Genomic DNA, 22335 nt, shown 5'->3' on the forward strand with positions numbered 1-22335 from the left:
GTAAATGCCAAAACTGTAAAGGTTTTGGCCAAACTGGTAAAGATGATTTTTAGTGTTTTGACTTAAAATCTAAATAAGAGGTTGCCATGGGAAATTGCCAAAGATGAAAAATACCCAAGTCAGCTTGGATTTATGGAGATTTTAATTAATATAAAGAATGAAGGAATTAAGGGAAGGAGAGAGAGAGAGACAGACAGACACTAAGGGGGAGAGCAAGTCAGTCTTTATCACTCACCACAAGAGCTTCTCCAAGCAAGCTCCAGTCCTCCACTGAACTCAAAACTCCTGAACTGAGTTCAGCATCCAACTCAATCCTGAACTGACTTCCAATCCAATACTCCATTACCTGAACTGACTTCTCCTTTTAAAGAAAATTTCTCTTATATCACCTCCCCTAAATTTTCACATCTACCAATCACAGTAGCCGCTTTTTCCCAGGACTGCCCATTCTTAGTTCTCATTTTCTTTTGTTCTCACCTTCCCTGGTTAGATAAAATCCTCTGAGTACTTCACACCTCTTTTGTTAACCTTGCCTTTTGTAGTTTGCTTGACCTTTTAGGTACTAATTTAACCTTTATAGGTACTTAGCACCCTTTTGTATTAGATCTAAAAACAGACCTAGCTTAAGGTTCTAGCTTTAATATAAGGTATGATTTAGGGACTTTTCATTGTTCAGTCAGGAGTTTACAACTTTATCTTTCCTTAAGGCACACTGTCTGAGCAGGGTGGAATAATTTTTAAAAGTTCTCAATACATTCCTGATCAAGTACCTCCATTGTTAAAAATGGGGAATAGCTTAACCAAATCTTCTAAGGTACAGTCTGAGCAGTTTTAAGATTCACATCAGTTAGTATATTTTTTGTCATAATTGATAATTCAAGTTATTGCATATTTTGTGGTAATCAGACCTACTTTGTAAACATTCCTTAAGTCTGCTAAGGCTTGTTTACCTTATTCAAATTGGAGAAGTTTCACTATATTTTCATTTGTGCTTCAGTTGCAGTGTGTAATGAATATGTTTCTTGTAAATGTGATTAATTTTAAAGTAGCTTTTTTGGCATTATTCTCATTTTGTAAATATTGTACCCTTGATAAAATAATTACATTATCAGAATTTTAGTCTTCATGATACTTCATAATTAGCTTTTTCCTAATTAATTGTTGACTGTTGTGCTAAAATGTAATTATTAATATGAAAACCTCAAATTAATATAAATCATTGAGTCTGGTTATTGGAAATGAATAGAAAATGAGGTAAAGAGAAATAGATTGTAGGGAAGGGAACAAACTTATAGATGCCTCAATCTTCATTTTTTTCCTTCATTTTCTTTTGCTATATATTTTAAAGAAATGTTTTATCTCTTACACATAGAAACACTTAAGAAAAAACAAACAAACCCTTACCTTCTCTCTTAGAATCAATACTGTGTATTGGTTCCAAAGCAGAAGAGTGGTAAGGGGTAGGCAATGAGGATTAAGTGTCTTGCCTAAGGTTACACAGCTTGGAAGTGTCTAAGGCCAGATTTGAACCCAGGAACCCATGACTTTCTAGACCTGGATCTCCAACCACTCACTGAGCCACCTAGCTGCTACCTAGAAACACTTTTTGACAATTATTTTCAACATTTTAAAATTAAGATTTTCTCCTTCCTTACCCCTTCTCCCCTGCCAAAGGCAGTAAATAGCCTGATATAGGTTATATCCATGCTTTTTTCCTTGATTTTTAAAAGACAGTATTGGAAATTATAATAAAGAGATACATGTGGTAGAGGGACACCACAAAAAGAGCTTGGGTAGGAGGAAAAAAGGAAAATCGGCTTATTGGCATAACCCTCTTCTGTAACTCTGTCCTGTATATGACTAGCTTGGAGAGGTCATGAGGGAATTCTTGGAAGAGAAGTTTTGGAAGACTTCTAAAAGAAAAGGAGTTCACAGGCAGCTCTCGGTTCTTGAACCCAGAGGAACCTGAATTGAGGAGCACCAAGCTAATCAACATCAATATAGAGGAGAAAGCACTGACTTCTTCATTACTAGACCTATAACTGGGCCATTTCTTGATATACCTAGGAAGAACTTGGAGTGTAGGTACAAGGCAAAGAGAGTGATTTCTGGGACATCTCCAAAATAGGTCTAGGACTCAGTAAGCCCAAAATTGGGGGAAGAAGCTTTCTAGGTGATGGATTATAACTATAGCACTACATTTAAATTAAGCTTTATAATTTCCAAAATATTTTTACATTTATTACCTGTGATCCTGCTAAATTGTTAGTACTTCCTCTAGTGTTTTTTAAAATTTTTATATATTGTGTCTTCTGGTAGAATTTAATCTCAAGGGCAGAAACCACTTTTCATTTTGCTCTTTGTTTTTCCTAGTGCCCAAGATGGTGTCTTAAATATGTGTTAAATAAATGCTGATTTAATTTCAATGTACATAGAGATTTAAAGTGTATGCTAACTGAATTTAAAGTTAGATGACCAAAATGATCAATGTTATTTAGTCACATGGTGATGTATTTGTATTTAATTGGTAGCTGCCAACAAAGCATTGATGTGAAAAACCAGCAAAAAAAGTAGCTCTTTAAACATTTTTTTAGTGGCAGTGATGTCTTTGTTCTCTTTCAGCTGTTGAATATGGACATGTAGATTTAGTAAAGCTTTTGCTTCGGTATGGAGCAGATGTTCACGGATCCCATTCTATGTGTGGATGGAATTCCCTGCACCAGGCAGCTTTTCAGGTAACCATTCAAGTTATTTCATTTCTCTGTATATTATACATGTTGCCCTTTTAAGATGAATACGTCCAGTTTTTGCTTTTCATTTGCCTTTGATTTCTGATGATTAAGTTAGTGCAGAAAGGCAGTCTAAAATGCTAATGATTATGCTAAATAAAGCAACTGATAATGTGAGTTTGGGATTATTTCAGTATTTAAAGTACAGACAGCATAGTTAAGATGCCATCCTATAAAATATTTGGAATTTAATTTAATTATAAGCAGTCATTTTTGTTTTGAGAAACTTTGCAGCAGTAGGTAGAAAGCTATATTCTGAGTCAGAGATTTCTTTGCTTCATTTCTGAGGTGCTTATATTTTTCTGTTTACATTTATTTGCTGTGCTAACTTAACGTAAAGGATAAAATTAACTTATTTGATCATTTAGCCCTATAAATTACATTCACTATGCCAGTGCATGAAACTATTTTGTAGCCTACATCTAAGTTTGTTATGTTAGGATGTTTAATTAGAAATCATATCTTTCCCCCTGTTTTTCTCATTTTAATTATGTATCTTCTTCAGGAACACACTGATTTAATAAAATTGCTTCTTAAAAAAGGAGCAGACAAGGAATGCAGGGATGACTTTGGGATCACACCTTTATTTGTTGCAGCCCAATATGGAAGGTTGGAGAGTTTGAAAGTACTAATTTCATATGGTAAGATTTGAGCTATTCAGCTCAAATTCAGTATGATTAAACTCAAATACTTTATCTTTAGTTCTTCCGTGAACAATATAATGATTGAATAAATGTGAGCTAGATCATAAAGTTTTTTGATTGTATATATGAAGCGTGTAAGAATAAAGACCATTTGATTTATAGACTATTTAATAAGAATCTTTTGCTAACATACTCCAATTCCAGGCTTCCAGTTTATCAGAGTCTGAGCATTATGAACTCTAAAGCAAGATTATTGGTTGAGTGGTAGGCTGTCCTTCCTACAGGGACATAAGTAGTACCAGCCCTCTACTAGATAACTTTTTTTTCTTAGTTTCATGAAATTTTTAGATATCAATTTTGTGGTTTCTGCTCTGGCTTATCTATTTTGATTGGATTGTATAATTATCTAAAATAATCCTGCTGCAAGTTTCTCTGACTGTCATCAATTGAAACCATTAGGTTTCCTCTTTTTTATTGTTTTGTCCTGCATTCTCTATTCTTATTTTAAAAAAGAGAGCCACAACTTTAATGCGAATAATGCTATGATGCCTTTTCATTGTGGGACCTTTCCATCTTTACTCGCTGCCTGAGATCTTGTCTTTGATACAAACAAATGACATTATTCTGCCTTCTACTTTATTCCTTACTTTGTCGGGATTCAGGCTGTCTCTTGGTAGTTTTCACATCTCATATGAGGTTTTGAAGTTCCTTTTATTCTACCTAATTTTATTGCCCTTATTATCATCATTATATTTTCTTGTTTCTTGACCATGAGAATCTTATATTCTGTCTCACATTGAAATTCATAATTTGTTGCTCAGACTTCCATCTATCTTCAGTTTCTCCAGGTGACATGATGTTTTTATTTTGGTTTTAACATGTCATGGGTAAGTATAAGAATATGGATTTCTTGCTATCTGTGACATTTCTATCACTGTAAACAAAGTTGATATTACAGCACATGTTACATAAAGACATTTTAATTCTTCTGTATTAAGCTTATACTTGGGCAGCTACTAGTGGTCCTTATTAAGATACAGGCATGATATTTAGGTATACTTATCAGAGAAGAAAAGATATATACAGAAAGACAGACTAATTTATGCAACATGTGTTATATATATACTGTTAATTTAGAAAGGAGGTTAATTGATTATTTTGGCCCAGTAAAACTGAATGATAGCCCTGATAAAAAGAAACAGTAACTTTTAAGTAATAATACTACTTTGTCACTAACTGAGAAATTTTGGCTTACATTCAAACTTCCTCCAGTATTTACTTCTTGTATGCCTGGGCAAGTCACTTTATCATAGGCAATTTCCTAGAACTAACCTAATAAGGTACATCTGGCTTAGATGTTTCATTCTTCATGGTAGTCTAAATTATATTTCAGGAAAAGCTAAAGCAGGTGAGGACATTAACAATAAAGAGAGAAGTTTGGATTAGATGATTTTTGAGGTCCCATGGAACACTCAGTCCTTTCTCTCCTGCTTTCTCCCTCCCTTTTTTGCAATGCTTATGACTAATTCATTCATTCTTTTGCTTTTTCTTCCCTTACAAGTCCAACTGTCTCATTACTACATCCTTTTTGATGCTATTGAACACCTTACAAACATATCTTCATGCTTTTTAATACTAATAATATTTTTGCTTAATATCAATAATTTGTTGTCTTTGAAAAGCTTTATCTTTGTAGAATTTATCAAATAATATCATGTGCTCTTCTAAGCATGTGAAGGACATATTTCTTGTTGGAGGAGAATCTTGTCAACAATCAGTTAACAGATAAAAGTATAAAATAAACATTCTTTGTTCTCTGTACTAAACAAAAACTTGGCCTGTTGCTGGGAATCATTTGTGAGACTGTGCTTGTTCATTTTTCATATTTTCACTTATGATACTTTGAATTGAGATGTAGATCGTTCAAGTAAATATTTTGTAGTGATGATAAAAGTAGTGACTTTGAGAATTATTGAACTTTTCTGTCCTTTTCTTAGGTGTGACTTTTCTCTTCTTTTAGTGTCCTCTTTTTCCATAGTAATGCCTAAATGCTTTCAGGATTTTTTTGCCTCCAGCATGGATTTCCTTTTACTTGGCTTGTTTCAACTGCTCTTTCTAATTTCATCTTCTTAAGTGCCATTTCTGCTTCTTCATATATCTCATTAAGGACTGAAGTATTGGTCTCTAAATGTATTGTTTAGTCTCTCTTCTCAAGTATTTTTTTCTCCCCATATCTTCTCTGTTTATCTGTCCAAGTGATTTTACTAAAGCATGTCTGACCATATCATTTTTTTTTTCAAACCCTTGCCTTCTGTCTTGGAGTCAATACTGTGTATTGGCTCCAAGGCAGAAGAGTGGTAAGGGCTAGGCAATGGGGGTCAAGTGACTTGCCCAGGGTCACACATCTGGGAAGTGTCTGAGGCCAGATTTGAACCCAGGACCTCCCATCTCTAGGCCTGACTCTCAATCCACTGAGCCACCCAGCTGCCTCCTGACCATATCATTTTCAATCAAACATTCCTCTGGCTTTCTATCACTAGTAGGATAAAATATAAAATGACATTTTTAAGTCCTTCACAAACTGGCCTTAATTCCAGCCCAATTATGAATTTCATCAATCAATCAGTAAATATTTATTAAGCACCAATTATGTGCCAGGCACTAGTATAGAAATTATCCTCCTTCATTCAAATAGATAGTTCAGACAAAAATATCTCTTTTCATTCAAATATAGTCCATCTACAGCAACCTTTTTGCTATTCCTTATCCATGATATGGAATCTTCTATCTGTGTGCCTTTGTACTGGCTACTTTCCTTGCCTGGAATATATTTCCTCCATTCTAAACCTCTTTTAATATTCAACTAGTATTTACCAGCTTCTACATGAAGCCTTTTCACGATGTCCCAGCTCCTACTGTCCAGATGAAATTATTTTGTATATATCCTGTATATATTTATTCATGTATATCTCCTTCAATAGAATAAAAATGCATTGAATCTAGGGATTATTTCATTTTTGTATTTATATCCTTAGTGATATGAAAAGTACCATACTACATAGTAGCTATGTAATAATGCTTATTGATTGATTGGACTGACCTTGATAATAATAATAAATATTTGAAAAAATTTTAATAGATTGTTCAATTTTATTTATTTATTTATTTTGTGCTCTTGCTAGTAGTAGTAGTCTCTCGGAAGCTGAGAATGACGATTGTCTTTGTGCATTATCATCTATTGATGTACCCTCATGTGGCTTTGGAGTCCAGAGACTGAGGCGCAGAGTTTGTGGCTGTAAACCTCAAAATTTCTTAGACTTAGAAATGTTGGAAATTTCACCATTGGGAAATTTCATACTTGAAAAATTTCCTATTGATAGTGGGTCTTGGCTATTGGAATGTGAACCCCATTGGCATGGGAGGTTCCTCCTCTTCCCTTCTTAAGATTACTTTAGGACAGAAACCTTTTGCTGAACAATGGAAAGGACTTTGACCTATGCTTAAGCATAGAACAGGAATTTCTTTGAGTCATGATTGATTTTAGAATTGATACAATGGAGATACTTGGAATCAATCTCCACCCTATTCAGTCCTAACAGGATTGAGTAAGGGCTGCAGCCTAGATCAAAATTTAATTATTCCAATCTCTACCCTACTCAGGTTAACAGGATTTAGAAAGGGCTGTAGCAAAGGATCAAAGATTTAATTATTTGAAAATATGACCTTCAACAGACATGTGCAAAGCCAGACCTCTGGGCGGTCCTGGGTTAAGCTAGAGCCTCCATTGGCACAGGGAAATTGATGGACAGGTGATTGGTAGATGTGAGGACTGAGGGGAGGGAACTTGGATGGTTTCCTTAAGGATAGGGGGGTCTGAAGACAGGAGGTGGTGGTTGAGAAGTTGGTCGGTGTGGTTGGTGTGTGCTCTGAGAAGCTTGCTCTGAAGGAAGCTGAAGGTGGGGGCCCCGGAGACTGTTTCTCCATTTTGGTCACGTGAGTAATAGGGACTGATCTCCTTTCATTGCCCCAGCTATCTAAGGGCTTGGGCCTTTTGGCCCAGCCTAAACAGAAGGGGTATTTAAGCCCTATTCCCTTCTCTCCCTTTTTCTCTCTCTCTATCTCTAATTCCTTTCTTCCTCCTATTGTAATTAAACTCCATAAAAGATTGACCGCTGACTTGAGTTTTCATTTAGGAATTACTTAGCTGAATTCCTTGGCGACCTTAAATTAATATATATCAGTCTTTTAAAGTGATTTCCTTGTCACATGGCACATGGGGCATGGGACGCCAGTTGTTACGGGAGGTGAGGTTGTGGCCTGGTGTCGGCGTTCACGTGCAGCGGCAAGACGTTGGCGTCTTTCATCTTCAAAGGTGATGGCGGCATGGTTAATGTGGGTTCGCCAGCTGCTTCTGTTAGAGGCAGCAAGTTCTAGTTGCTTGGGTGTAATGCCAGCCCACTTCAAGTTAGACTTTAGCTGATCCTTGAATCTTTTCTTTGGTTGGCCTTGTTTCCTGAGTCCAGCTGACAGTTCGCCATAGAATACCTGTCTTGGTATTCACTGTGGGTCCATGCGGATGACGTGTTCAGACCATCGTAGCTGGGTTTTGAGGACCATGACTTCAATGCTGGTGGAGTTGACTCTGTTGAGGACTTCCTGATTGGTGATTTGGTCCTGCCATCGGATCCTCATGATTGACTGGAGAGAGCGTTGGTGGAATTGCTCCAACTGTTTCATGTGCTTCCGGTAGAGTGGCCATGTCTCACAACTGTACAGGAGCGAGCTGAGGACCACTGCGTTGTACACTTTGAGCTTCGTTGCAGTGCTTACACCGCTGTGTTGGAGGACTTTGGAGCGCAGCCGCCCGAGTGCCTGACTGGCCTTTTGGATCCTGGCATTGATCTCATGGTCTAGGGACCCGTTGTTGGCGATGGTGCTGCCCAGGTACTTGGAAGTGTTGACGTTAGAAAGCTGCGTGCCGTCGATAGTTATGCATGGCTGGTTAGTTGGCCTCCCTGGTGCAGGTTGAAACAGTACCTCTGTTTTGCTGAGGCTGATAGTCAGGCTAAACAGTTTTGTTGCAGTAGAGAACCTGTCCACAATGGTTTGGAGATGATTTTCTTGGTGGGCCATGAGAGCACAGTCATCTGCAAAGAGAGATTCCAGGATGAGTCTCTCTGTTGCCTTTGTTTTTGCGGTCAGGCGGCGAAGGTCGAATAGTGAGCCATCCAGTCGGTATTTGATGTAGACGCCCAGGTCGAGATCCATCACAGCATGTCGTAATACTTGGGTGAAAAATAGGTTGAATAGCACCCGATCAAGGACGCAGCCTTGTTTCTTGCCATTGGAGATGTTGAAGCGATTGGAAGTCTCTCCACCAGATAAGACTTCCCCTGTCATGTTGACATGAAAGGGCTGGATCAGTTTGATGAATTTTGCTGGGCAACCGAGCTTGCTGAGGATCACCCACAATCTGTCCGGGTTCACTGTGTCGAAAGCCTTTGTCAGGTCTATGAAGACAATGTAGAGACTCAGGTTCTGCTCAAGGCATTTTTCCTGCATTTGCCTCACCGTGAAGACCATGTCGATGGTGCTGTGATCTGGTCAGAAGCCACATTGTGATTCAGGCAGGTTCTGCTCTGAAACAGATGACAAGAGTCTGTTGAGTATAACACGGGCGAGGATCTTTCCAGCAGTGGAGAGTAGTGAGATGCCTCTGTAGTTGTCACAGGCTGCTCGTGAGCCTTTGTTCTTGTATAGGGCTACGATGGAGGCATCTCTGAGTTCTGGGGGCATGTCCTCCTCTTCCCATATGCTGGTCAGCACTATGTGGAATGCCTGGAGCGCCTTTCCATTTAAGGCCTTGTACACCTCGGTTGGGATCCCATCTTTACCGGGTGCCTTACCTACACTCATTTGTTTAATGGCTTTTTGGACTTCTTCTAATGAAGGATGGACGTCAAGTTGCTCGATGATGTGGTTTTGAGGGATCTGATCAAGGGCCCTTTGGTCGACTGAGGAGGGTAGGGTGAAGAGCTGGCTGAAGTGTTCTTTCCACCTGTTGCTGATACCTTTTTTGTCTTTTATGAGAGTGTCACCGTCAGAGGATAGCAAGGGGGTGGTGACGGATTTTAATGGCCCATAGACAGTCTTGAGGGCACTGAAAAATTGTTTATAGTTTTTTGTGTCAGCAAAGTGCTGGATTTCTTCTGCCTTTTTTTCCCACCATCGGTCTTGCATCTTCCTGATCTTATACTGTGCTGTGGCTTGGAGAGACTTGAATCTGTCCTTTTTAGGCTCAGAGTTTGGGTTATTTTGCCACTCCATAAAGGCTTTGTTCTTTTTATTCAACAGGTCTTCAATAGCAGTGTTGTTCTCATTGAACCAGTCCTGGTGGTTGCGTTGCTTGGGGCCTAGGACTGCCTTTGATGTTTCCGTCAACTAGTCTCTGAACTGGTTCCATTTCTCGGTTGGGCTTACAATGAGTGATCCCTTGGCAGACAGCTTGTTGTCCAGACAGTACTGGAATGTTTGCAGATAGAACGGATCTCTGAGACGACTCACATTGCAAGATGCGTGAACTGTCTGGGTACATTTTGGATGGTGAGGCGCAATGCGTATTTGAAGAGTTGCTGTAACCAATTGGTGGTCTGTCCAGCATTCAGCTCCTCTCATGGCTCTGGTGATCTTTACATCCTGGATGTCTTGCCGGCGTACAATGATGTAGTCAATGAGATGCCACTGTTTTGATCATGGATGCATCCACGTTGTTTTATATTTGTTCGCCATTCTGAACAAAATGTTTGTGATGGTGAGTTCGAACTCTGAGCATTTGCTGAGTAGCAGTAGGCCGTTGTTCATTTTGCCCACGCCATGTTTGTCGAGCACTCCTTTCCATCTTTCATGGTCCTGGCCAACGCGGGCGTTGAAGTCTCCCAGTAGTATCAGCTTGTCATTTGTGGGCACTGAGTGCAGGACGGCACTCAGGTCAGAGTAGAACTGCTCGATGGTCTCCTCTGTGCTGGTCAGTGTTGGGGCATATGTGCTGATGATTGTGGCATACCAGTCTTTGCTGAGAGGTAAATGGATCTTCATGAGCCTCTCACTGATGCCCACAGGCAAGTCTAGCAGCTGTTTGAGCAAACTGGTCTTGATAGCTAGGCCAACACCGTGGATTCTGTCTTCACTTGTAGCTCTACCTTTCCAGAAGAAGGTGTATCCTGTGTTGGGTTCGCTGAGTGATCCCTCTTCTGGTAGGCGTGTTTCACTTAAGGCTGTGATGTCGATGTTATATCGTGCCAGTTCTTTACCGATTAGAGCTGTTCTTCTCTCAGGTCTTGGTGTATTCTCTCTATCAAGTAATGTCCTGATGTTCCATGCTCCTAGTAGGAGTTTCTTTGTGTTTGTTTTCTTTGATTTCGACTGCTTAAAGGGATGACCCGCCAGCCACAGTGTGCTGACCAGGTGTTTGTAGGGCAGGCAATGATTGGGACACCTTTTCTAGTCCCCTCCCTTGATTAGGGTGAGCAGTGCTGTCCTAGAGAGGCTGCGCAGTCGCCCAGGATGCTGCCAAACGTCTCTGCTGCCCACAGGGCCGAGTGACCACTGGTCCATGGGCCGCCTACATGCAGGATCGTGACTACAACTGCCAGTGGTCACCTCCACCTGTTGCGTCGCCACTCCCCCATCACCGCAGGTAGGCAGGGTTAGGATAGATGAGTGTGCACAAAGATACTTGTACAGGGGCAGCTGGGTAGCTCAGTGGATTGAGAGTCAGGCCTAGAGATGGGAGGTCCTAGGTTCAAATCTGGCCTCAGACACTTCCCAGCTGTGTGACCCTGAGCAAGTCACTTGACCCCCATTGCCTAGCCCTTACCACTCTTCTGCCTTGGAGCCAATACACAGTATTGACTCCAAGACGGAAGGTAAGGGTTTTTATAAAAACAAACAAACAAACAAACAAAAAAAAACAAAGATAATTGTGCGTGAAGGAGATATAAGTGGAAAAGTCGATGCACAGAGACAGTCCCATTCTCTCGGCATTGTAAGCCTGGGTCCAGTGGCACGAAAAGTTGTTATACCTGGAGACTTCCTCAGCTGCATTGGATGGCCATGTTGTCCTTTGTGCTCCAACACACCCTAAGCACTCCTTAGTGCTTTGCTGCATTGCCATCTCAGCCGTTGAACCTTCTCGTTGGTTTCTTCCACCTCTTCCGCCGAAACAGTCTTCACATGCTTGGTGAGCAAAGCCCCAGTTCACCAGGGGTCGACGACCCGATGGCTACCCTCACAAGGTTTGGCCGGCCTGTTGAAGCTGTTGCCTGGGGTGTGGCTGCTGCTGCATGCTAGCAGCTACTAGGAGCCACAAGTGAGAGCTGGATGTCAGGTGGGGGTCAGAGGCTGGAGAGCTGCCTTAGGAGGGCACAACAAGCCCTCCATACCAAGGGTGCTACCCCTCCCTCAACACCCCATACACCCCAGTATCTTGCCAGTATCATCTGTAAATACACTGGATGTGGCTTAATTGGAATTCATACCAGGCTTTCTTTGGATTATTTTTCCTAATCATCTGTTAGCCATTTCCATAGTTTTTCTTATAACTGAATTTTAAAATTCTAAAGCATTGTTGACTTTTACTTCATTCAGTCTTCTTCCTCTTGGCAAGGAAATCTCTAGATTTTTTTGGGCTCTTTGTGTAAGCATTTTTTATTATTCTTAGGAAATTAATATTACAAAGAAATGGTATTAGTCATGGCCAGTTCCTTTGCCCATTTTACACTTCCCAGCTTTTAAAATTGACCATTCATAGGGGCAACTAGGTTGCTTGCTCAGTGAACTGAGAGCCAGGCCTAGAAATGGGTTATCTTGAATTCAAATTTGGCCTCAGATACTTCCCAACTATGTGACCCTGCAAGTCACTTCACCCCCATTGCCTAGCCATTACCTCTCTTCCTTCTCATATTGATTCTAAAAAGAAAAATGTAAGGGTTTAAAAAAACAAAAATATTGACCATTCATTTGAATAAGTCATATTGAAAGTTTTTCACTTCTCATTGCTAGTCAAATTTTTAAAAATATAATGAAAATTAATAATGTACATTATTAATACCATTTGTAAAATGAAATGAAAAACTATTTATTAAAGATTCATTATGTGGTAGACAACTTATCCTAAACACTGGGTATGCAAATAGACAAGATGAAAGCTCACCAATCAGAACTGTGGTTCCAAGGTGAACCTTATTTCTTCTTCTTCTTCCTGGCCCCTACCCCTTACTGAATCTATCCCTGAAATAAAGAAAAACAGCTAAGCTAAAGACATCCCATCTTGTGGCTGCACCTGATATTGCATATTATGTCTTAGTGGTCCCGTGCCTCTTTGTCATGAGGTAGTGAGTACGTCTGATCTGTTACATTTATTTTCTCATTTCTCAGATCTGTGTTATGTTTTCCAATATATATTTTACCATTCACCCTTTTGTCCATCTTCATATGGGTATTACATAAGTCATATGCTGACTTGTTTTGAATGATCTTGTTAGGTAATTTTTAGAATTTCTTTTTTTTACCATATCATTTTCTATAGTAGGTGTTGGTAAAGCTTCCATGAATGCTCTTCATAGTGACCTTCTTGCTCATGTTTATTGACTCACTAATTTCTCTTATGACTACTTGAAAGGTTGATTGATGTAATGTATAGAGGGAGGGCTAGTCTTCGAAAATTAATAAGAAGCCCAAGACTTGCCTTTCACATATTTGTGTGTTTGTGGGTCTGTGTGTATCCATATGTGTGTATATATATATATACACATATATATATATATATACATATATATCTGTTTCTAATACTGCATGGATAACTTGCTGATCTCCATTAGTGAAGGGAATTTCCATCTTAGGAGTTACCCATAATGCTGAAATTACAGGTCTGGAACAACTACAATAATTGGTTGCTACTTTTTAAAAGTGTAGTATTCTTAAAATTGGTAAGAAATCTGAATCATTTTAGCTCTTCAAAATTTTATTGATGTTCTGGTATCCAAATTTACCCTTTTATATTAGTTCAGAAGTCTGTTTATATAGACTTCTTTGCTTTTTTTTTTTAATAGGAGTAACTCATGCCCTTTTGTAGGGAAAAAGATATATAAAATTATGGTAAACTTGAATTTGAGTCATTTTATAGACATAACTCACTCACAGTATGGCATTATTACTTTCAATTCCAATTGATATATTTTGAAATTTTATTTTCATAATTTTCAGCATCAGTGATTCATAGCCTCCTCAATGACGTACCTCAAAATTCTTGTAACCTTTTCAGTCAGTCAGTAGCTTTGTTATTAGTAATAGATCATTTTCTCCTTCCTTCAAAATTGCTAATCATTAAATCCAAATGGTTCTCTTTGGAGAAATAATTAGAATAGAATGGATTCTTTAATGAATGAGATATCTGTCTTAGTGTACAAATGAAATTTTCAGTGCTAATCATTTATTTTAAACTACTATGAAAGCACAACCAATTTAAATGGTTATCAACAAATTAGAAAAATGAATAAGCTTGTACAATAATGTTCATGGGCAAAAACAGCTGTGCCACTCAAAACTTTTTAGTGCTTATTGTATAGTTATTAATTTAATTTATGTTTATTGTAATTTTTGTTGTTGTTTATATAATAATTGCTTATTAAGTGTTTTGTTTTGTATCAGGTGCTGATATCAATAGTCACGCTATGGACAGAGCAACTCCATTATTCATTGCTGCACAAGAGGGCCATATAAACTGTGTGGAGCTTTTGCTATCTAAAGGGGCAAACCCCAATCTGTATTGTAATGAGGACAATTGGCAGTTACCTATTCATGCAGCTGCACAAATGGGCCATATAAGGCAAGTGATCAAAAGGACTGGTGAGGGTCTCTTCATTAAACATTAATAGTGAATGCTTTTTCTGTTAGTGAAAAGGAGACAAAAAATTGATTATAATATCATGACTTGTTTTCTCCGAATATGACATAATTTACCTTAGATTATCAGTTTATTAGCAATAATCACCTAGTGTTATTATTTGAAAAGATTTTGGTAGGATGTTGTTCTCTGATCATGGTCAAAGTAGGAAAACACCTTAAAGTATAACTCTATGTATATGAGTATGTGTAAATGTTTGTGAAATATGGAGTAATAATTAGATTGAATCAAAATAAAGACTTCAGTTTTCCACAAAATTATATATATACCACCACTGAATAATTTTGAATTACACATTCCAAAGACCCTTTGATTTATCATTGCAAGATTGAAAATCTTTTATAATTAATGTTAGTCATAATTTAAATCCAATTGTACTAAAACTTTTATTTCGTAGTAAGTTTTGCAGATTCATCCCTTGGTGACTCCATGTATTTCTCCTCTACCCTTAAAATTTGGATATATCTGAACTCCTGAAAAGTATTATATGATAGCCATTCCAAGCAGAAAGGAATTTTTTATTGAGAAAAAGGGATTAATATGCTCTTCTAAAAGAAAAAAATTTTTAAAAAATTAAATAACTGTAAGCCAATATTATATTTTAAAATAATACTCAATGAGGGACATGAATAGGCAATTTTCAGATAAAGAAATCAAAACTATCAATAAACACATGAATAAGTGCTCTAAATCTCTTATAATCAGAGAAATGCAAATCAAAACCACTCTGAGATACCACTTCATACCTAGCAGATTGACTAACATGTCAGCAAAGGAAAGTAATAAATGTTGGAGGGGATGTGGCAAAATTGGGACATTAATACATTGCTGGTGGAGTTATGAATTGATCTAGCCATTCTAGAAAGCAATTTTGAACCATGCCCAAAGGGCACTAAAAGACTGCCTACCCTTTGATCCAGCCATTGCACTGTTGGGTTTGTACCCTAAAGAGGTCATAAGGAAAAAGACTTGTATCAAAGTATTCATAGCCGCACTCTTTGTGGTGGTAAAAAATTGGAAAATGAGGAGATGCCCTTCAATTGGGGAATGGCTGAACAAATTGTGGTATATGTTGGTGATGGAATACTATTGTGCTAAAAGGAATAATAAAGTGGAGGAATTCCATGTGAACTGGAACAACCTCTAGCAATTGATGTAGAGTGAAAGGAGCAGAACCAGGAGAACATTGTACACAGAAACTGATGCACTGTGGTACAATCAAATGTAATGGACTTCTCTACTAGCAGCAATACAATGACAGTTTGGAGGGGACTTATGAGAAAGAATGCTATGCACATTCAGAGAAAGAACCAAGGGAACACAGAAGAAAAACAACTGCTTGATCACATGGATTGGTGGGGAAATGATTGGGGATATAGACTCTAAATGATTACACTAGTGTTAATATTAATGATATAGAAATGGGTCTTGATCAATGACACATGTAAAACCCAGAGGAATTGTGTGTCAGCTACGGGAGGGGTTTGGGGAAGGGCAGGGAAAGAACATTAATCTTGTCACCATGGAAAAATATTCTAAATTAATTAAATAAAATTTTCAATAAAATAGTTAAAAAATAACATCCAAGAACAAACTTAAAAAACCTCTGAATATGTCTGAATTTGATATATTTCTCAATTCAGTCTTTTAAAAAAAAGTTTTAGTTTAGTTTTCAATTCCAAATTCTTTCCTTCTTTCCTTCACTCATTGAGAAGACAAGAAAAACAAAACCCATTACAAATTTGTATTGTCTTACAAAATACATTTTTATATTAGACATTATCCAAAAATATAAGAAAACAAAATATACTTTAGTCTTCATTTTGAGTCCCATCAGCTTTCTGTCTGGGAGTGGATAGCATATTTGATCATGATCAGATTTAGGAAGTCTTTCTAAGTTGATTCCTTTTACAATAGTGTTATTATTGTATAAGTTATTCTCCTGGTTCCGTTCCCTTTACATTGCATCAAGTCATGACGGTCTTCTAAGGTTTTTCTGAAAGCATCTCCATCATTTCTTACAGCACAATAGTAATTCTATCACATTCATATATTTAGCCATTCCCTAATTGATAGATATGTCCTTAGTTTCCAATTCTTTGCCACTACAAAAAGAACTGATGTAACTATTTTTGTACATATGGGTCCTTTATCTCTTTCTTAGATCTCTTTGGGGTATAGATCTAGTTGCAGTATTTCTGGGTCAAAGGATATGCACATTTTAATAGCTCTTTGTGTGTAGTTCCAAGTTGCTTTCCAGATTGGTTGGTTCACACTTATACCAACAGTGCATTAAAGAACCTGTTTTTTTCCAGCTCCCCAGCCTCTGCCATTTCTGTTTTTATCATTTTAGCCAGTGTGATGTGTGTCAGATAGGATCTCAGAATTGTTTTAAGTTTCATTTATTTAATTACTTAGAGCCTTTTTTCTTATAGTCATTGATAGTTTGGATTTCTTCCTCCAAAACCTGCTTGTTTATATCTCTTGATCATTTTTTCAAGTGGAGAGTGGCTCTTATTTTTATAAATTTGACTGAGTTCCCTGTATATTTCTTATTATTCTTAATTTTCACTTGTTATTTTATTCTAATATGTCTTAAACACAGTTGTTTTTCTAACTCACTTTGAATCTTAAACTAGTATCAGAACTCTTCTGGCTTTGGTCATCAGTTCTTCTGATCGATTATGATCTTATGAAATAATTTTTCTGTGAGATCTTGTCTTTCACATCCTTTTTTTTTCCTTTAGGGAATTCTCCTAGTAAATTTTATGTTCTGCTAAATATTTCCTGTCAACTTCCTTTTACATAGAAGGAACAAAGAGAAAGCCACATTTGTCTTTTGCCTCTCTGGGTAGATGTTTTACTTACTGTTATCTTAGCTACTTTTTTACTCCTCTTGTTTTAGTATGTAATTTTAAAATTTCCATAAACTGTAGGGTGTAGTAGAAAAAGCATCAGACAAAGAAACCAAGATACTGCATTTAAATACCAGCTCTGTCTCCTTAAACCCATCGTTTAACTTTTCACTGGCCCATTTCCTTGTAATCTCTATTTTTTTCCAGTCCCAATGTCCAATGATTCTAAATTACTTACTAATCAACCTTTACTCATTTTCATTAATAACTACCTTAGGAATTAGCTTGTTTCTAATTGCCCCAGAACTTAAAGGGAACCTATCCTTTGCACAGAATGGAACAATTTGAATAATAAAAGTAGGCAGAAATTTTGAATTGAGAATAAATTGATTTCATTTCATCAGTAATTCTTTTTTTCCTTGTTGAAAATAAAAACTGTTCTTTATTATCACTCATTTAAAAATATTAATTAAAAATACATTACTTCATACTTGTAAGAGGAAAAGGTTTTTAATTTAATAGCATGTTAATAATTAGCTATTATAGTGATATTTTATTTCCTAGGATTTAGATCAGATGTTTGACTATTTATTTTTAATTTTTGAGCAAATGTTAATAAAGAAAAATTAAAAATACTGCCATCAAAAGTAAATTATGGTTAATTAGATTTGACTTCAGATATACTTATAGTCCTTTGGGTAAAATAGATCTTAGATATACCTTTTCAGTCAATGGATATATTTTATCATAAAACAGAACTATAGGCTATTAGAGCAGAAAGGGAATCTAAGAGATTATCTGGCAATTTTACAGTTGAAGAAACTGAGAAAACCAAAGGCAAGTGATTTATTCAATATTACATGACTATTCTGTAACAGAGTTATTGTGTACATAGAGGAATGAGGGATGATGCTGGTGGTAATATGTTAGAAAAATGCTCATTTCCCCAGTTCTAAAATATTTATGAATTCATATGTTTGCAGAATCTTGGACTTGCTAATCCCAATTACTGATAGAATTTGTGACACTGGTCCAGACAAAGTGAGCCCAGTATACTCAGCAGTGTTTGAAGGTCGTGAAGATTGCCTAGAAATGTTACTTAAAAATGGCTACAGTCCAGATGCTCAACCAGGGCTAGTCTTTGAATGCAGTTCTCCCATGTGCATGGTTTTCCAAAGGGAGTATGTATATTTGATGCCTTTTTTTTCTTATTTTTCCATACTAAGTTCTGTTCCAAAGTGATTTTCTGGCTCTCATGATAAAGTTTAATTTTGTTATTAATAACTAAATTGTAAAGTAATCTCTCTTTAAAGCACTTCTCTCTTTACATCTATAAAAATGATACAAGTAAAGCTTTACTATTAAACTTTTTTAAAATCTACTTTTATTATTTTAAAGAAGTATTAGGTGCTTTTCATCTGATTTCCTTGCTTTTTAAAATATTATAGAAATTTAAGTAGGATTTTTACCAGCTATATTCAGATGCAATAACAGTGTGAGTTATATCTGTCAATATTTACTGTATTAGAAATTTAAAATGATGAATTAAAAATATTTATTAATTTAAAATAATATTAATTAATCCATTATGTTAGTTAGGCAACTAGCATTTATTAGGTGCCCACTGTGTACATGGACTGTGCTAAATGCTAGGGATACAAAGAAAGACAAAAAACAATTCCTGCTGTCAAGTAGCTCAAAGTGTAATGTGGGAAGCAACATGTAAAAAAAAAAGATAAATACAGGATAAATTAAGGGTAGTCTCTGAGGAAGAGCACTAAGGAGGACTTAGAAAGACTTCTTACAGAAAGAAGGATTTTAGCTGAGATTTTGAAGGAAGCCAGGAGATGAGGAGACAGAAAATCCCAGCTACGTAGAAGAAATATGGAGTGAAAAATGTTCAAAGTTGGGTGATTGGTGTTGTGTGTGAGGGAGAGCAAGGTCAGGGTCACTTGCTCAGAGTATGTGGATAGTTGTAAAGATCAAAAGACTGGAAAGGTAGGAATGGATTTTTTTCCAATCTCTTTTAATGTCCAGCTTAGTGGAAGACAACTGGATTCTTATAGCCACTTCTGCATTCAATCTATTGTGATATGTTTTTTGGTTAAAGTATTGGGAAAAAAAAAAATCTTAACTCAGACATAGCTGGAAAAGGGAAGAGTATTTTAGTTACCTTTTCAGATAATTGTGGATATTCTTCTTTGATATGACACTAAAACTTGATTAATAGTAGTTTCTTAAAGGTTACTTGCAATGTGGACTCTGAAAACACATTATTGAGCTTTTCATTATACTCTGTTACATTAAAATCCATTGTTTGTTTTTGCCAAGCATGACTTTGTAGCATCATACATCATCATTTGGAAGATAGTGATTCACAGAGCTATGTAGATTTTCCAAATATTGACACATTTTATTTTATAATATTAATAAATCAGAGAGTTAAGTACTTGCGCAGGATCACATAGCTAGGATGTGTCTGAAGCCAGATTTGAACCTAGGACTTCCCATCTCTAGGCTTGGCTCTCAATCCACTGAGCTCCTTGGCTGCCCCCACATTAATAGCTCTTTATAGTTTTGTGCCATTGCTTCTGATTTGTGCACCAGCAGTTTTACCCACCATTGGTTTTGCATTGTCAGTGCAAATGTGAGCACAGTTGTTCAGGATTAACCAGGAATTAAACATTTTTTCTTTGACCACTTTTGACTATTTTAGTGCCACTTGTGTTTATTATCAAGTATTCATATAAAAGAAGTTCTTTTATGATCAGTTAGTGCTAATACCTGATGAATACAAGCAACACAGCATGCCCAGCCATGTCTGTCGATTCATCCATTATTAAGGCAAATGTTCAATTCTGTAGATGAGATATTAACAGTCTTAATGTTTGCAGCTGATTTTTTAATTCTCAGATATTATGTTGATACTGAAAAACTCCCCTGTGTATTTGTGAGAGAATGAAAGCAAGAAATGCAAATAACATTATAGTATTATTTTTAAAATAGTTTTGATTTCAAGGAAGATCTCGGGAACCCCCAGGAAGCTGTATGTAGTTTTAAAAAGTCTAGGTTATTTCGTGAGTTTTTTTTACATCCCTCCCATGTCTTTAGCTAGCTTCCCTTTTTGACTCTCACTGAAATTGAATATGTCTTCAGAATTTTATTTCTAAGAGCTTTTCATCCTTTTTGGACTGACTTCTCCTATAGAATCCTTGGGACCTTACCTATCATTCCTCTGAATTTTCTGAAATATATTCTCTCCAATCTAGATTATATGACTATTCTCAGATTTGTGTTTTCTCTATCACAAACTTGAATATGGAATGGTCAGCATCCCTCTAAGGTTCCCATAATTTCCACTAGATCATCTCTTTGTTGATACTGAATATTTTCCCTTTGTTGGTTCTGACATCTTTCAAAGGATGATGTTACCATTAAGGCAACTAAATTGTTGGCTGCTCTGCTCTTGGCAGATAGAGCTCCAGAATATGACTAGATGATTTGGAGTCCCCCATCAGTACTATATCATACTTTTGTGCTAGCCTTGTAATCTATTTCTAAAACTATACTCTTCTGCCTTCACTAATCTTCATTCATACTTCTCTCTTATACTTACCCCCTAGAATTCCTGGATTTTTCTCTCATTATTATTACTATATAATGATTATCTTTTCCCTTACTCTCTACCATGCCTCACTATAGCTGTCATTTCTTTTTTTTTTTAAACCCTTACCTTCTGTCTTAGAGTCAATACTGTGTATTGGCTCCAAGGCAGAAGAGTGGTAAGGGCTAGGCAATGGGGGTTAAGTGACTTGCCCAGGGTCACACAGGTGGGAAGTGTCTGAGACCAGATTTGAATTTATGACCTCCCATCTCTGGGCCTAGCTCTCAATCCACTGAGCTACCCAGCTGCCCCCTGTCATTTCTTTTGAATAACTAGTGTTCCAGGCAAATTGACCTACTTGGTGTTCTCTGTACATGACATTCTATCTTCTGCATGTATGCTTTTCCAGAAGTTTTAACTCCTAGAATGCTTTCCTCTCTCTCTCTCTCTCTCTCTCTCTCTCTCTCTCTCTCTCTCTGTCTCTCTCTCTCTGTCTGTCTCTCTCTCTGTCTCTCTCTGTCTCTCTGTCTCTCTGTCTCTCTCTCATTGGAAGGCTAAGCCTAATTGCCACTTCCTCTGAGAGATCTTTTATGATTCATCTATTTTTTTAGTTCTTCCCTTTCCAAGTTATGTTTTTGCTTCTTGTATCTACCCAATAAAATATAGGGTCCTAGAGGACAGATATTGTTTTGTTTTTGTCTTTGTGTTCCCAGTGTTTCATAAATACTTGTTGAATTAAATTGTTGAAAATTCCAGGCATAAATTTCAGTGATATGTATGAGGTAAGGTTTGCCTCCTTGAGTTAGAATCTCTATTTTTGATAATATTAATTAATATTAATAGCTACTATTTACCTGGTGCCTACTATGTACCAGTTACTACATAAGCACTTTACAAATATTATCTCATTTGATTCACTGATTTTCTACCCTTATTAAACTTAGCCATCTAATTAATTTAATTTGCCTAGGATTAATGTTCTGAAAGATCTCACCTGAGTATCCCTCTGAAATTAGCAGCATTTGAAGCAATGACCTTAACCTTTTATTAAAAACTTTAAAACAAAGAGAAATAGTATGTTACCCACTACTGTACAAGTCTGTAGCCAAAGTGATTAATGTTATTCCAGTCAAACATTAACAGATATAATGACATAATGGCAATTTCTTAAGTGAATAGATGAGCAAAATCAATTGGTAGAATTTTAAAAAATTAGTTCTGCAGCTGGCGTTGCTAAAGAAGGAAATTAAAACTTTGAATGTTGTTCTACTTAAAAAAATTTTTTTTAAAAACTTAATTGTTTAAAATTATTTTGAAATTAAATTTTTTTTCTATTTTTTTTCTTTTTTTCAAAACCTTTCCGCCCATCTTAGAATTAATATCATTTATTGGTTCTAAGGCAGAAGAGTAGTAAGGGTCACACAGCTAGGAAGTATCTGAGGCCAAATTTGAAGCCAGCACCTCCTATCTCTAGACCTGG

The 22335-nt window shown here is 36.8% G+C and overlaps 1 protein-coding gene across 7 annotated transcripts in view; it reads left to right on the forward strand.

Moving 5' to 3' along the window:
* The window catches only part of ASB3 (ankyrin repeat and SOCS box containing 3), a 135208-nt gene that overhangs the window by 93384 nt on the left and 19489 nt on the right, over nucleotides 1-22335 (forward strand). For all 7 annotated transcript variants that reach the window (XM_007475284.3, XM_007475285.3, XM_016433409.2 and 4 more), the window contains 4 exons: nucleotides 2623-2735; nucleotides 3295-3430; nucleotides 14141-14318; nucleotides 18235-18432. In XM_007475284.3, coding sequence (XP_007475346.1) covers nucleotides 2623-2735; nucleotides 3295-3430; nucleotides 14141-14318; nucleotides 18235-18432 — 625 coding nt within the window. The remainder of the gene's footprint in view (nucleotides 1-2622; nucleotides 2736-3294; nucleotides 3431-14140; nucleotides 14319-18234; nucleotides 18433-22335) is intronic.

Source organism: Monodelphis domestica, chromosome 1, assembly GCF_027887165.1.
Source record: "Monodelphis domestica isolate mMonDom1 chromosome 1, mMonDom1.pri, whole genome shotgun sequence".
Classification (NCBI taxonomy): domain Eukaryota; kingdom Metazoa; phylum Chordata; class Mammalia; order Didelphimorphia; family Didelphidae; genus Monodelphis; species Monodelphis domestica.